The 15,742-nt window shown below is 32.4% G+C and overlaps 1 protein-coding gene across 2 annotated transcripts in view; it reads right to left on the reverse strand.

Annotated features, from left to right (window-relative positions):
• LOC114337838 (protein patched homolog 1) overlaps window positions 1-15,742 on the reverse strand; it is a 135,775-nt gene that overhangs the window by 48,631 nt on the left and 71,402 nt on the right. The window contains exons 1-3 of one of the 2 annotated variants that reach the window (XM_028288381.2): window positions 5,550-5,774; window positions 3,558-3,631; window positions 1,048-1,269 (exon numbers count right to left, since the gene is read on the reverse strand). In XM_028288381.2, coding sequence (XP_028144182.2) covers window positions 1,048-1,269; window positions 3,558-3,631; window positions 5,550-5,672 — 419 coding nt within the window. In that variant the 5' untranslated portion in view covers window positions 5,673-5,774. Of the gene's footprint in view, window positions 1-1,047; window positions 1,270-3,557; window positions 3,632-5,549; window positions 5,775-15,742 lie in introns of those variants that run through there. The other variant, XM_028288380.2, reaches the window with a different exon arrangement.

Here is a 15,742-nt window from a genome sequence, read left to right on the forward strand (position 1 = left end):
TGCAAAAAAGACCAATTAATTAGAACCGCGTAAAAGTTCAAGGCCTATTTTGCTTATTTATACCTTGTCAGTTAAAAAAAAACAAGTTTGTTAAATAAATCTAGATCGATTAAGTTAATTTTTGTTGTGTATTTTATAGACCAGACAAATTAGCTCAATTTTAATAAAATAAAAAAACGATATCTAAAGTTTTACGATGGAAAGTGGGGGATAGAGAAAAGATAGGTGGGAGCAGGTACATTACATAAATTGAAAATAATTAAAAAATAGAAAACTGAAGGGGGCGATGTGGGGGGATTAAACGGGTCGATAAAAAGTTCTTTAATTTCCACCGCCGAAATTTGCATTGTATCAAAAAATTTTAAGCACAAAAGTTATGATCTAATTATCGCATATAAAAATCTATAACTTTTGTTGTTTTTTAACATATCCTCAAAATTACCGAGAAAATGAAGAAAATTCTTTTTTTTTTCGATGTTTTCGGCTTTTTTAGATGACTGTAAAAGTTATTCATTCTATTTTTAATGAATCTGGGTGAAAATATACTTTAATATGGTTTTAATTATTTACATTTTTTTTAAATAAAAAACCTAAAGTTTCTGATATATTTCTTTGGTCTGAAAATATACCTATTTAAGTTTTATAAATTTTGGGGCTAATTGTAGCTTTTTCATATTGTTAAAAAATTCTTCTGATTGATGGTGGTACGTTTTGGTGGAATTATTTGGGCTATTATTTTTAGTGAGTGGTACTATTAATATGTGTCACTATTTGCATAAAAACATAAAAAGTAAATAACCTGTCATACTTTTATAAGAATTAAAATAATAATAATTCAACCATTACATTTTTCAAACTATTCGGAAAATATTCCACCAAAATATAATAAATACTAAATCCAAAAATTAAATGTACCTAGGTAATACAAAGAATAAATAAAACAGAAGAGGCGATAACATTGACTTTTACCATTTTTACGAAAGTTTATAAAAAAAAACTGGGTGTTGCCGATTTTACAAAAATTTAAATATAGGTTCTTGTACTTACTCAGATTCAACATTAATGGCATTGATAATATCTTCCTTTGTAAGCTCCATAATTGTCTTTTTCTTAAATCCCCACAAGTCTAGTATACTTTTGACGTAACACTCTTTCTTCATCGATTCGACAAAGCTGCAGTATAATGCAGGATTCATTTGGGAGCTTGGGTCTGCACGAGTATCGTTAGAGTCCAGAAATTGTAGAAGACTCTTTTCTACCTTAGGTATCCTAAAATGCATAAATAGCTATTGCTTTATTATACTTTTTTTGTTTTTATTTACTTTTAAAATGGTTACAATAGGAATATGTGGCTTTCGCTTGTATATTTCTCATAAGCATAAGAAGCCTGACTATAACTCCCATGCAAGATGTCAGACCGAAAAAGAGAACAAAACACGAGAAAATAAACTAATTATAACCACCAGAAAAGTGTTACAAACACTTTTATCTAACTGCTTTCAGTAGTTTCAGAACAGTATCCTACACCGCAAAATGCATAAAATGTAGAAAGCTTCTTAGCCTTCTATCGTCCACGTTTGGACATAGGCCTCTCCCAACTCCTTCCATCGGTCTCTATCCTGAGCAACATATTTCCAATTTGTTCAGGTGTTAGGTTGGTAGATTGCCACGATACGTTGCAGGGTTGGTATGTCGAGTTGAAACACTGACTCTAACTTATAACTTTATTTATGATTTACAACATCCATCAACATAAGGTTACTAAGATGTTTCGCGGGGTAGTCCTTCAGGACACCCTTCTCGCAGGACCGCTCACTAGCATAGTAATGATCTTAATCTTACTATGAATAATGACAATACTATAATGCTCAATTTAATCTCTCTGTGGGCTATTTATCTCTTCTTCAAACTCGGACTTTGGAAGTAAGCTATACGTGAGTCTCTGCGAGGTTACACAAACAAACTTCGCCAATCAACCTTCGTTTTGTTTGTGTATGTAGAAACAATATCTTTTGTAACAACCTAAATTACTTAAAATTATATACATTTTTTTCGATACATATTATATTATACAGTAAGAGTTTTTCCCTTACTGTACACCGACTATTCTTTTAATATCATCAATCCATCTCATCTGTGGTCTTTCTCCTGGTTGTTTACTTTCGTAAGGTCTCCAATGTTGTATTGTTGCGTTCCAACGTTGGTCTTTTTGTTGCCCTCGACTTTTGTTTTTGATCTTACCCAGTCGTTCCTCTTTTTATCTGACAGTCGTATACCTAACACTGCTCTTTTCATTGCTCTTTTGGAAAACTAAGTTTTCTAAATCCTGCCCATGCTAGTCTTGCTCTTCTAGTAATTTCCGCACTTTGGTTCTCTTTGTCAAATTTCAGGATTTGACCTAGGTAGATAATATTCCTGGACTTCTATCTCAGTGCCATTTATAGTTATACATCTACGTCGGGGGTCATCTGTCTTTGTGATTATTTTTGCGAATTCATGAAAAAAAGATTCATAGCATTTGCGAATTATTATAGAAAACATAAAAACTATTTTGCAGAGATAGCCGCACAACTTAATAGACTATCGATGCTTCAAGCCTAGCACTAGGAGCTACTCTTTCGAACAGTAATGACAAACTGGACGCATATAATAGTAGAACACTCAACAAAGCGTAAATCAATTATCCTACGACAGAGAAGGAATAGTTAGCAATAGTATGGAGTATTTTAAAATGGAGACATAACCTGCTGCAGAAGGAATTTGTTATTCTGACGGACCACCACCTATTAGTATATCTATTTGGGATTATAAACCCTTTAAGTAGATTAAACAAATTCATATTAAAATGTTATAGAAAAGCTTTTCTTTTTTTGTGTAGACATGACTCTGTCTGTTTTTTAATGTGCCTCCAGTAAGTTTTCGTTCTATCGTTTCCGTGGTTTTCCCACCGATCGTCTTTCTATTGGGGAAGACACAATAAGTGGCCGTTCTTTCTACTCTATTTCTTGTCATTCGGCTTATGTGGTCGTTCTGTTTTCGAAGTGAAGTTAGTATCTGCTAAAGTACAATAACAAAGAGGAATATATTATTTATTTGATTCAAGATCAACGTCTGCATTACGAACGTCACTGGAAGACGTTTGCGCAGGAAAATATAAAAGGACTAGTCAACTATTTTTAATGGGAAATAAGCCACAATTTTACCAAAAAAAGGCTTTTATTAACGTTTCGAATAAATATTTCGAAACGTTAATAAAATAATTTTTTTGGTAAAATTGTGGCTTATTTCCCATTAAAAATAGTTGATTATAAAAATGCCACAAGGAAATAGCTTCAGAACAACAAAAAGGACTAGTGATAATAAAAAATGATAAGAATCGGCCAAAAGCATCCTAAAATGTTTAAGGAAAGATTAAAAATATGTATAATACAAGACAAAGAGAACATAGCAGATTAGAAGTTAAGAATAATGATAATTAACGATTTCAGGTATGCAAGAACAAATAGAATACATTATTAAACACTAGTATAAATTTAATAGATTAAATCAATACTTACATAAAACATACATCCTTGAGCGTTAAATTTTTTGAACTCCTCGAATTTCGAACCTCTTGGTCGAGTTGGTATAACTAAAAATTATAGTAAATTATAGTAAAATTATATAGCCCAAAAAATGACCGTTTTGGAGAGTTATTTCCAGGGGCAATTCCGAATTGCATGAAAATTTGGATTTAGGTTCTACTTACCCTCCACTGCAAAGTTGAATTTGTGCCGTTGGTTGCTTTTACTTGGGGGGTGACATTTACCCCTTCTCGGAGGGTGAAAAACGCGTGTTTAAAATAAGGCCGGAAATGGATAAATTGACTTATTTTAAGCACCTTTTGTTCTATAAAGTTTTTTACGTAAGTCAATACTTTTCGAGTTATTCGCGATTTAAAATGTTGATTTTTCGACAAAAAAACTACTTTTTCAGACCGTTTTTCCCAAATAACTCAAAAAGTAAACATTTTATCGAAAAAAATATTTTTAGCAAAAGTGTAGCCTATAAAAAAACGAAAAAAATGGTGTACCACTTAAGTCTACAGATTGAGTAGAAGCAAAGTTGTAGCTCATGAAAAATACGTTCTTATTCGTCTAATTCCAAATCGAATAATTCAACGAGAAATCACCGAAGAAAGAAGCGTTTTTCGGGAAAACCTTATTAACATTTTTAAAGTATCGAAAAAAAGCATTTGTTTTTTACAAAAGTTTACAGCATCAAAAATAAATAAGTTACACTGAAAAAAAAGTTGGCCCCTTTTTTTTGGTAAAAAAAATCGTGAAAACCTCCCTCTATTTAGCACCCTAAATGAAATTAATCGTTTGGCTTTACCATCTATTTTAACTGTATGTGTATTGTTTATATGATCTGTAAGTTTCATTGGTTTGAAGTGCTTATTTTTAAAAACATTTGGTTTTATAGTAAAAAAAATTTCCTAAATATTTGTGAAAAATTTCATTTTTTCAAAATAACTTAAAAAGTATTAGTGATAAGAAAAATCTTAAAGAGTAAAAAAATGTAGGTTTTGCTATTATAAATATGCTAGTTTCATTTTGTTTCTCCGTAAGACAAAAATTGGTTAAGATATGGCTGTTCAAAATTTGCATACACTCGTGATTAGTGACCCATTCAAGCTTTCTCAATTATAACCCTTTCAAAAATAAACACTTTAAACCGGTGAGACTGACAGATCATATAAAAAATAGATAGGTAAGTAAATTGTTTGTAAAGCGGTAGCGATTAATTTTATTTGGGGAGCTAAACACGGCGAGATTTTCATAATTTTTTACAAAAAAAAAGAGGGCCAACTTTATTTTGAGCGTAACTCGCTTATTTTTAATGCTAAAACTTTTGTTAACAATTAAAACAAAGCTTTTTATAAACACTTTACAAAAGTTTAAATGGGTTTTTCCCGAAAAGTGCTTAATTTTTCGGTGATTTCATCTTGAAATATTCGATTTGGAATTAGACGAATAAGAACGTATTTTTCATGAGCTACAACTTTGTTTTTATTTAATTGATCGACTTTACCGATACACCATTTGTTTGGGTTTTTTATAAGCTACACTTTTGCTAAGAATATTTTTCTTTGATAAAATATTTACTTTTTGAGTTATTTGCGAAAAACCGTCTGAAAACGTAGTTTTTTTTGTCGAAAAATCAAGATTTTCAATGGCAAATAACTCGAAAAGTATTGACTTACGTAAAAAACTCTATAGAACAAAAGTTGCTTAAAATCAGTTTTATCCATTTCAGGTCTTATCTTGAACGTATGTTTTTTCACCCCCGAGAAGGGGTGACTGTCAACCCCCAAGTAAAAACAACCAACGGCACAATTTCAACTTTGAAGTGGAGGGTAAGTAGAACCTAAATCCAAATTTTCATGCAATTCGGAGTTGCCCCTGAAAATTACACGGTATCGCCGAATTTACCGTTCATTTACTGGGCTAATATTAAATATTATGTACATAATATATGTAGAATGACGCCCCGTAGCCCTCACTTACCAGCCGCCACTGTTTATAAATATCTACAATTGTACAGAAATATCTGAAACCACAAAGGTCATTCAGGTAGCAAATGAAGGAGAGGGGACGTCGGTTGAACGCGTTAGTGCAAAGAGTAAACATCCATTTAAAATGCACTGTGCACGAAATCAGTGGCTTTGAGACATTGCCGGATAAAATTGTTGAATGGTTGTTTATTTATAATACATTTATTCTTCTTCTTGTAGTGCCTATCCGCTTCGGCCGTTGGCGACCATCATGGCAATCTGTACTTTGCACACTACTGCTCTGAAAATATTTGTAGTGGTTGTGTTGAACCATGTACGTAGATTTTTCAGCCACGAAATCCTTCGCCTTCCTGGTCCTCGCTTTCCCTCTACTTTTCCCTGTAAGACCAGTTGCAGCAGTCCATATCTTTCACTGTTCCTCATGATGTGACCGATGTATTCGATTTTGGCTGTTTTTATTTTGATTAACAGCTCTTTTTCTTTTTGCATTCTCAGCAAAACACTCTCATTAGTAATGTGGTCGGTATAAGATATCTTCAGGATTCGACGATAAAGCCACATCTCAAAAGCCTCAATTTTCTTGCAGGTGGCGTCTGTGAGAGTCCACGACTCAACTCCGTACAACAGTATAGGAAAGATATAACATCGTAGTAATGACTTTTATGGGTATCGACAAATCATGACATTTGAATAACTTTGCCATTTTTTGAAATGCAGATCTTGCTTTCTCTATCCTACATTTGATTTCTATAGAATGGTCCCAATTTTCATTGACGTTCGTACCAAGGTAGGTATATGTTTTTACTCTTTCTATTTGTTGACCATTCACACTGATTTGTCCAAAATGCTGTTTGTTCTTAGAGATAATCATACATTTTGTTTTCTTAGTGTTTAGTGAAAGTCCGTATCTCTGACTGACCTCTGCGATTCTGTTCATTAACTCCTGTAGGGCTTCAGAACTGTCAGCGAATACCACAGTGTCGTCTGCGTATCTTATGTTATTGATACATTCTTCGTTAATTCGAATTCCGGCTTCAACATCATCCACTGCTTCTTGAAAGATTTCCTCAGAGTAGATGTTAAACAGCAGTGGGGATAGTATAAATCCCTGACGGGCCCCACGTTTGATTTTGATATCTTCGGATTCTCCTGCCTCTGTCCGAATAGAGGATGTTTGATTCCAGTACAGATTGCTGATAGTCCTTAAATCACAGGTGTTAATTCCAATATTGGTTAATATCTCCATCAGGTTGTCGTGCTTTACTGTATCGAACGCTTTATTGTAATCACTGAAACATGCATAAATATCGCAATTTACATCTCTACATCGTTGAAAAAGCACTTCTTGTATACTAAATAGAGCCTCTCTTGTACCCACTGCATTTCGAAAACCAAACTGTGTTCGGCTGATTTTTTCTTCGCACAGTCTATATATCCTTTGGTGTATAATTTTTAGAAATATATAGTTTTAAAATATGGCTCATTAAGCTGATGGTTCGGAAATCACTGCAGGATACGGACTTTGTTTTCTTTGGTAAAGCAACAAACGTCGACTTCAACCATGTGTTTGGTATTACTCCGCTTAAATATATGTCGTTAAATATTTTGGTTAGGCGTTGAGTACAGTCGGTGTTAAATAGTTTTATGAGTTCAGCATATGCATTGTCAGGTCCAGGAGCTTTGCCATCTTTTAGTTGGGATATTGCTCTTTCCACTTCATCTGATGTGATTAGTAAGTGGTCATCACATATGTAGGATGGAGGTTGTTCGGATCTAGTATCATCAAAGAGTTCCTGTATGTATTTTGTCCATATGCAGATTTCTTGATTTCTGTCTGTGATGACATTCCCCTGTTGGTCTCGCAATTTGCTAGCTGTGTTGGATTTCTGAAGACCAGTTGCTTGTTTCACCTTTTTATGCATGTTAAACGTATCATGTTTTTGCTCTAACGACTCTATCTCTTCACACTGTGATTTTAACCAATTTTCTTTGGCCTTTCTTATTTCAGTTCTTATTTGTCTCTGAATCGTGTTGTACATTATTTTGTTGTTTTTTGATTTTCTTCTTTCTTCCATAAGTTGTAGTATATTGTCATTCATCCAGCTTTTTCTCATCTCTTTCTTTTCTATTAGATGTTCTTCTCTGATGCTGTTAAAGGTTTCACATATATTTTGGAGTGATTCTTCGGCATTATATGTTTGCTCCATATTAATTAGCTTCTCTGAAAGAATCTGTGCGACTGTCTCTTTTGTTTTCTTATCTTTTAGTATTCTCATATCGCACTTTTTGTTGCTGTTCTTTTTGCAACGTTCTTGAATCTAAACCTAAATTTACCAACAACAGGAACATGATCTGATGATTGTTTAATATATATAGCTGTGTAACAGCGTAGCAAGGGGCTGCGTGCTAGACATGACATGGCTAACTTCAAGCCAGTCAACAGGGTTGCCAGATTGGGGGAATTTCCCCCAAATTTGGGGTATTTTTTCTTGTTTGGGGGATTTTTTGGGGGTATACACTGAATGGGGGATTTTTTGGAGGAAAATTTTTTCGCATTGGGGTTTTTTGGGGTATAATTTTAAGAACACATTCCATTTCTTGGCCGATTTTGAATTTCAAGTTAAACTGTGATTCACAAAAATCTTTGAATATAAATTCATTTAAAATCGATTCTGCCATCTAGTACAAACTACTTAACTTATTTTGTAAAGCATTACAGTTTTCTTCAATAGCGACACAACAAAATTTGGTTTTTGTGCGCTTGATGGTGTATTTAAATATTCATAATGGTACCTATGTGAAACACAGAAAATCATATCTCCTATTGTTTAACTTTATTTACTTTTCTAGAATTAACTTTGAAGAAGGTTGTATTTCTGGTGTGTTCAATAATACGCATAATTTATTTAAATTAGTGTTTGTAGACGTGTTAATCTAAAAATATGCCTAAAGAAAAGGAGTATACCCGAAAATACCGACTTGCTTGGGAATCGGATGCTGAACTTAAAGGAAGGTAATCTGTTTAATAGAATTTTAATGGTGTGGGTCATTAATAATTAATTATTCTATGTATGATGGATTGGTCCTGTATCAGAAGATGACACAAAATCATTTTGTAAGATATGTAAATGGCAGATTTATAATATATTGTATAAAATTTACTAAAATTCTACGCTGGTAAAATGTCACTTGACAGCCAAAAAAGAAGAAAAAATGACAGATGACAGCCCAAAAAGAAGAAGAAATGACAGATGACAGCTCAGAAAAAAAGAAGAAGAAATGGCAAATTAATTTTTGGGGGATTTTTTTTAAAAAATGTCATTTTTGGGGGAATTTGTAGTTCAGGTTGGGGGAATTGTATAAATCGGTCTGGCAACCCTGCCAGTCAACATGGTTGTCACTTGTATGATTTATTGTATGTAAGATGTTTAATAAGTTTTATAAAAATATATAAGTTTACTCAATACTATGATTGTTTGACTTATAACCCATTAAATAAAGTAGTTTAAACATGGCGCAGTCAAACAGCTAGTTGGGTTACAGTTTACAGTCGAAAAGCTAAATTTATAGCAACTTGTACACGAGGTACCATACATAACCTACAATGGCAGTGATGGGAATAAATGTAAAATTACCACCAGATTTTGACCTGCAGGATCAAAATGCTGCAAGCGAATGGAAGTTCTGGAAGACTAGTTTCGAAGATTATTTACTAGCAACGGGACAAGACCAGTCAGCAGATAAAATGAAAATGTCAATTTTAAGAAATATAATTGGGGCTGAGTCTGCCAAAATTATGTCCACATTCGAGATCCCAGAAGCCGAAAATAACAAGTATGACTTGATGATATCACTAATCGATAAGTATGTTAATCCAAGGATGAATGAATCATTTGAAAGATACAATTTTATCATGAGGGTCCAGAAAGAAGGAGAGTCGTTTGAGCAGTTTCTTACTAGTTGTAGACATTTGATTCGAACATGTAATTATAATGAAATTGATCCAGAACAAACAGCCGAAGATAAAGCTCTGAGAGACAAAATATTAATGGGCATCAGAGATCCAGTTACTAGAGAAGCTCTATTGAGAGTGGACAAACTTACCCTACAAAAAGCCATCGAATTTTGTAGAACTAGTGAACAAAGTAAGAACCAAAATTTGAAATTTCATACCGAAAGAAAAGATGTAGACATAGGAGAAGTTCGTAAAGATAGGTACCAGGGCCATAGAAATTATAATAACTCTAGAAGTAAAGCGAATACCAATGAAAAATTCAAGTGTAAAAGATGTCAATCAACTCATGGGGCCAGAGAATGTCCAGCGTATGGAAAGAAATGTAAGAAATGTGGGCTTTTAAACCATTTTGCAAAGTCGTGTAGAGTGAAGAATATTGATGTCATAGATGAAGATAGCACTGATGGATCAGCTGATAGTTTTGTAGGAAATGTCAATAAAGTATACCAAAATGTAAGTAGTCAAAATATTTGGGATGAAATTATAGAAATTGAAAACAAGAGAATTAAAGTAAAACTTGACACAGGTGCAGATGTAAGTATAATTCCATTAAAAATTTTTAAGAAAATTGATAAACAATTTAAAATTAGGGATAATCATTATGTACTGAAAGGGTTTGAGGGTACTCAGGCTAAAACAATGGGTGTCGTAAATTTATTTTGTAAACATAAAAATAAGTATGTTTACGAGGATTTTACAATTATTAATGGGGCAACTCGAGTTCTTTTAAGTGGTAAATTATGTATTGATTTGGGGTTAGTTAAACGAATCAACAATATTGAGAGTTGTGGTACTTTAGAATTAGCAGAAAGGGATAAATTTATAAACCTTAACCCTGAAGTTTTTAGAGGTCATGGTAAATTTTGTGGTAAACATAGGATCACTACAGTAGACAATTTTGAGCCAGTAAGTTACCCACCTGTAAATGTACCTGTCGCAATTAGAGATAATTTAAAAAATGAATTAGATAGGTTGACAAAAAGAGGGGCAATTGTCAAAGTTAACGAAATTGACCCCAGGGCAAGCATAAACCGCATTGTTATTGTGGAAAAGCAAAATGGTAAGTTACGTTTATGCTTAGACCCATTAGATCTAAACAAACAAATAGTCCGCAAACCAAGAGTAGTACATAAATTGGAAGATGTTTGTGCACAAATGATAGGTAAAAAGATATTTTCTGTATTTGATCTCTCTGAAGGGTATCATCATTTAGAACTTGACGAGACATCATCATGGAAATGCTGTTTTGCAACTTCTTATGGAATTTTCAGATATAAAGTATTGCCATATGGATTATCAAATTCCCAAGATCTGTTTCAAGAAGTAGTAGAAGATAAATTTAAAGGTATAGAGAATTTATTGATTTGTCATGATGATATGATTGTTATGGGAACAACAAAAGAAGAACATGATACAACTGTTAAAAAAGTGTTAGAAAGGGCTAAAGAAGTAGGAGCAAAGTTTAATGGGGACAAATTTCAATATTGTCAAGAAGAGGTCAGATTTATGGGTCAAGTTTTTTCATATAAAGGGATGCAAATAGATCCTGACAGAGTGGAATCACTTTGTAAACTTGAAAAACCAAATAGTAAAGTAGAATTACAAAGAATTTTGGGCGCATTTAATTACGTTAGAGGGTACATTCCGAACATGGCTGAACATATTCAACCTCTTTGTCAATTACTTAAAAATAATGTAGAATGGGTGTGGCTCCCGTCACATCAAAAATGTTTTGATAATTTAAAGAACATAATTTGTAAATCACCAGCGTTAGTCCCTTGATCCTAATCAAAAAATTATTTTACAATGTGATGCATCTAAAAATGGTTTAGGTGTTTGTATGTTCCAGAAATATGATTCTATTTTAAAATTAGTAGCTTGTGCATCACGAAATATGAATGATAGTGAAATAAATTATAGTCAGACTGAGAAGGAACTATTGGCAATTTATTATGCTACTCAAAAATTTCACAATTTTATTTATAATTTTGATGTTGACGTTCAATCAGATCACAAACCTATAATCTCCATTATGAAGAAGCCAATTTCCAAAATTGGATCAGTTAGACTCCAACGTTTAAGGCTTAAACTTCTCAAGTACAGATTAAATGTATATTTTGTTCCTGGGAAAGACATACATTTTGCTGATATGCTATCTAGGTCCAGTTTAAATATAGAGACACATGACCCAGAAATGTTTCAAATGGTCCACTCAGTGAGTAAACATTTACCTATGAGCCAGGAAAAGCAATCTGAGTTAAGACTAGCTACTAGCCAGGATGAGGCATTAGCAGTAATTTTTGATTTTTATTATAATGGGTGGCCAAAAGAAAAAAATGTTCCTCAAGTGTGTAAAAAGTACTATGGTATAAGAGATTCACTGTATTTTGAAGCTGGCATCGCATTTATTGATGACAAAATAATTATTCCGAAAAAACTTAGGCTTGACATGATAAAATTGCTTCACAAAGGCCATATAGGAGTCAGTAAAACTATAAACAAAGCCAGGAGTATATATTATTGGCCAGGACTTAATGATGATGTGACAAACTATATAAAAAAATGCAGGATATGTGAGAAATACAGACCAAATAATTTTAAAGAACCAATGATGCCTCATGACATTCCCAGACTAAGATTCAATAAAGTTGGTACAGACATTTTAGAGTATGGTTCAAAAGCATATTTAGTAAGTGTAGACTATTTTTCGCATTGGTTGGACATTTCAATATTAAAAGATAAAACCTCCAGTTCAGTAATCAACTCATTTCAAGATACTTTTAGTAGATTTGGATATCCAGAAATTTTAATTGCAGATAATCTACCATTTACTTCGGTAAAATGTAAAAATTATTATAGAGAAAAAGACATTACAATTATGACATGCACTCCACATTACCACCAGAGTAATGGACTTGCAGAAAAAGCAGTCAATATAAGCAAACAAATTTTAAGAAAGAGTAATGAGGAAAATGTTGATTTTAGAGATTTGGTGATGGAATATAATAATACCTGCATAATAAATCTTAATGCATCTCCAGCTCAAATTTTACAGAGCAGGATCCTGAGAGGACAATTACCAACTACAGCTAATAAATTAGAACCTACAATCCAAAAACAAGTATATAAGAATTTATGCAAAGAAAAAGAGAAATTACAAGTACGTTATGATAAGACAGCACGAAGAAAACCAGTAGAGTTTAGAAAGGGAGATAGGGTAGTAATAAGAAGTTCAAAAGATAATTATTGGCGTAAAGCAATTGTGTTAGAAAAGGCCAATGAACCTAGATCATATTGGGTGAAAAAAGAAGATAACAATAAAATTATTAGACGGAATTCACACCAAATGAAACATTCATACACCACAACACTTGAAAAAGAACTCATTTTAGAACCCGAGTTGTACCCTGATATTCAGTCACAAAGTGTTCATAAAGATACCACTCACATTAACGTAAATGATAGTGTTAATAAAACCATTAGTTGCCCAAGCCCAAATGTAAAATCAGTACCTACATTGAGTCATAAAGTCAACCCAAATATTGAGACTTCTAACAGTTATAAGACGAGAGTTGGTCGTAATATAAAGACCCCTTATAGATATCGATCTTAGGGGGAAGGTGTTTAATATATATAGCTGTGTAACAGCGTAGCAAGGGGCTGCGTGCTAGACATGACATGGCTAACTTCAAGCCAGTCAACATGGTTGTCACTTGTATGATTTATTGTATGTAAGATGTTTAATAAGTTTTATAAAAATATATAAGTTTACTCAATACTATGATTGTTTGACTTATAACCCATTAAATAAAGTAGTTTAAACAATGATACGTCAGCACCGGGGTAACCCTTAACCGATAGGCATCCATTACGGAATCTCTTGTTCAACATTATGTAGTCAATTTGATTCCGTATTACGTTTCCTGGTTGATCTTGCGAGGAGACCCAGGTATACAAGCGTCTTGGTGGTAGTTTGAAGAATGTGTTTAGTATTGCAAATTCTTCTTCTTCTACAAACAGTTTTAATCTGTCTCCCCTTTCATTTCTCTGTCCTAGACCAAAATCACCTATGAATTCACCGCTTCTCCCTTTACCAATTTTCGCATTGAAGTCACCCATAATAATAGTTATATCTTCTTTTTTAAGTCGTTTAAGTGACTTTATCAACAACTCATAGATCTTCTGGTTTATCGTTAAGATAAATTTATCTTCTGACTTTATCAACAACTCATAGATCTTCTGGTTTATCGCTAAATATATTTAATTTGACGGGGCTAGTATTCAGTTGGATTATTATTAATCCATTATAGTCTAGTAAAATAAAATTACACTACATGTAAATCAAAATGTAAATTCGTACAGGTTGAAACAAATTTTATATCAAAGTTTAGCTGGCTACAAAAGATATTTTCAAGAAAGTATCCAAATCATACAAGGGGATCATTGTTTAAATAATTAAAAAGGGGTCATTTTTGCAAAAAAATTACTTTTTTAACTGCTGAGGTCATTCATTTACTAATAAAGGTCTATAGGATTGTTTTCTGTAAAGTTGAAGGATAAATCTTTCACAAAAGTCTTACTAAATTAAATTTGACCCCCTATTTATTTAAATAATTAAACATAAAACTTTAAAAACAAATTTGCAAAAAATTATTTTTAGCGTTTTAAATAAGCACTATAAGATATCTTATTTTACAGGATAAGTTGTGATATGTTATCAGTATTAAGCAAAAAAAAATTGGTCAAAAAATATTTAATATTTTTTGAGATATTGAATTTGTTTATTAAATATTACTATATTTTCAATTGCAAAAACGCGGTTGTTGCCAAAGAAATATTCACCTGTATTAAATCTTATTATTTTTATTTTTATGTATATTTTCGATAAATATATTGATAAATTTAAATTTCAATTAAACTGCTCTCTAAAATTGCATTTGAAAATAATTCAAATTTGTTTATAATTTGTTGTTTTAATAACGTCGCGGTGATTAAATATTTTAAAATGCCGTTTCGATAATTGGGTTCCTGGGAATTTTTCACTAATTAACAAATTTTTTTGTCTTTTTTTCCTCTTCTTTTTTTTTTCTTGGCATTGCATTACTACGGGCCCTTTTTGGGTTAAGTTTCATTAAGAATGTCGAATCTCTAAGTTGTAGATTCTAGACCTAAAAATATCAAGATTGGTCTAAAATCACTTAAATAAAATGTGGCTACTTACTGAGTTACAGGGTGTTTTATTTAAAAATTTAAAAATTATTTTCACCAAGTACTTTCAAACTATTTGACGTATCCTTATCATACTTTACAGAAAGTGTGGGTACTATACAGTCTACTAAACTGTGATAAATAAAAGTTTCTAGCTACCACCAGAGGCGTACGACAGGGGCCAGTTAATGGTTGACCCTTCCCAAATTCTACGCCACTGAGGGAATTACTATTTTAACGAAATTTTTCAATTCTCCAATACTTTCTATGTAAATAATATACTCTTTACTGGTAATGATTAAGTCATTAGTTTTCGAGATATTGGACGTTAAAAATGAAACGGCATAGTTATTTTGATTCATTCATTCATTCATTTTAAACTTCCAATATCTCTCAAACTGATGACTTTATCAATACCAATAAAGTTATTTACATACAAAGTATTGGAGAACCGAAAAATTTCGTTACAATAGTAATTCACTCAGTGACGTAGAATTTGGGAAGGGTCAATCATTCACTATCCCATGTCGTACGTCTCTGGCACTAGCTAGAAACGTTTGTTAATCACAATTTAATAGGGTGTATAATAGCCACACTTTCTGCCAAGTATGATAAGGATACGTCAAATAGTTTTAAAGTACTTGGTAACAATAATTTTTAAATTTTTAAATAAAACACCCTGTAACTCAGTAAGTAGCCACATTTTATTTAAAAAATTTTAGTTACGTCTTAATATTTTTAGGTCTAGAATCTACAACTCCGAGATTCGACATTTTTAATAAAATTAACCCTAAAAGGGCCCGTAGTAATATAACTCCAAGAAGAAAAGGAAGAAGAAAAAAACGACAAAAAAATTTTGTTAATTAGTAAAAAAATCCCAGGAACCCAATGATCGAAACGGCATTTCAAAATACTTAATCCGCGCGACGTTATTAAAAAAATAATTTATAAACAAATTTGAA

The sequence above is a fragment of the Diabrotica virgifera genome, chromosome 6 (genome assembly GCF_917563875.1).
Source record: "Diabrotica virgifera virgifera chromosome 6, PGI_DIABVI_V3a".
Classification (NCBI taxonomy): domain Eukaryota; kingdom Metazoa; phylum Arthropoda; class Insecta; order Coleoptera; family Chrysomelidae; genus Diabrotica; species Diabrotica virgifera.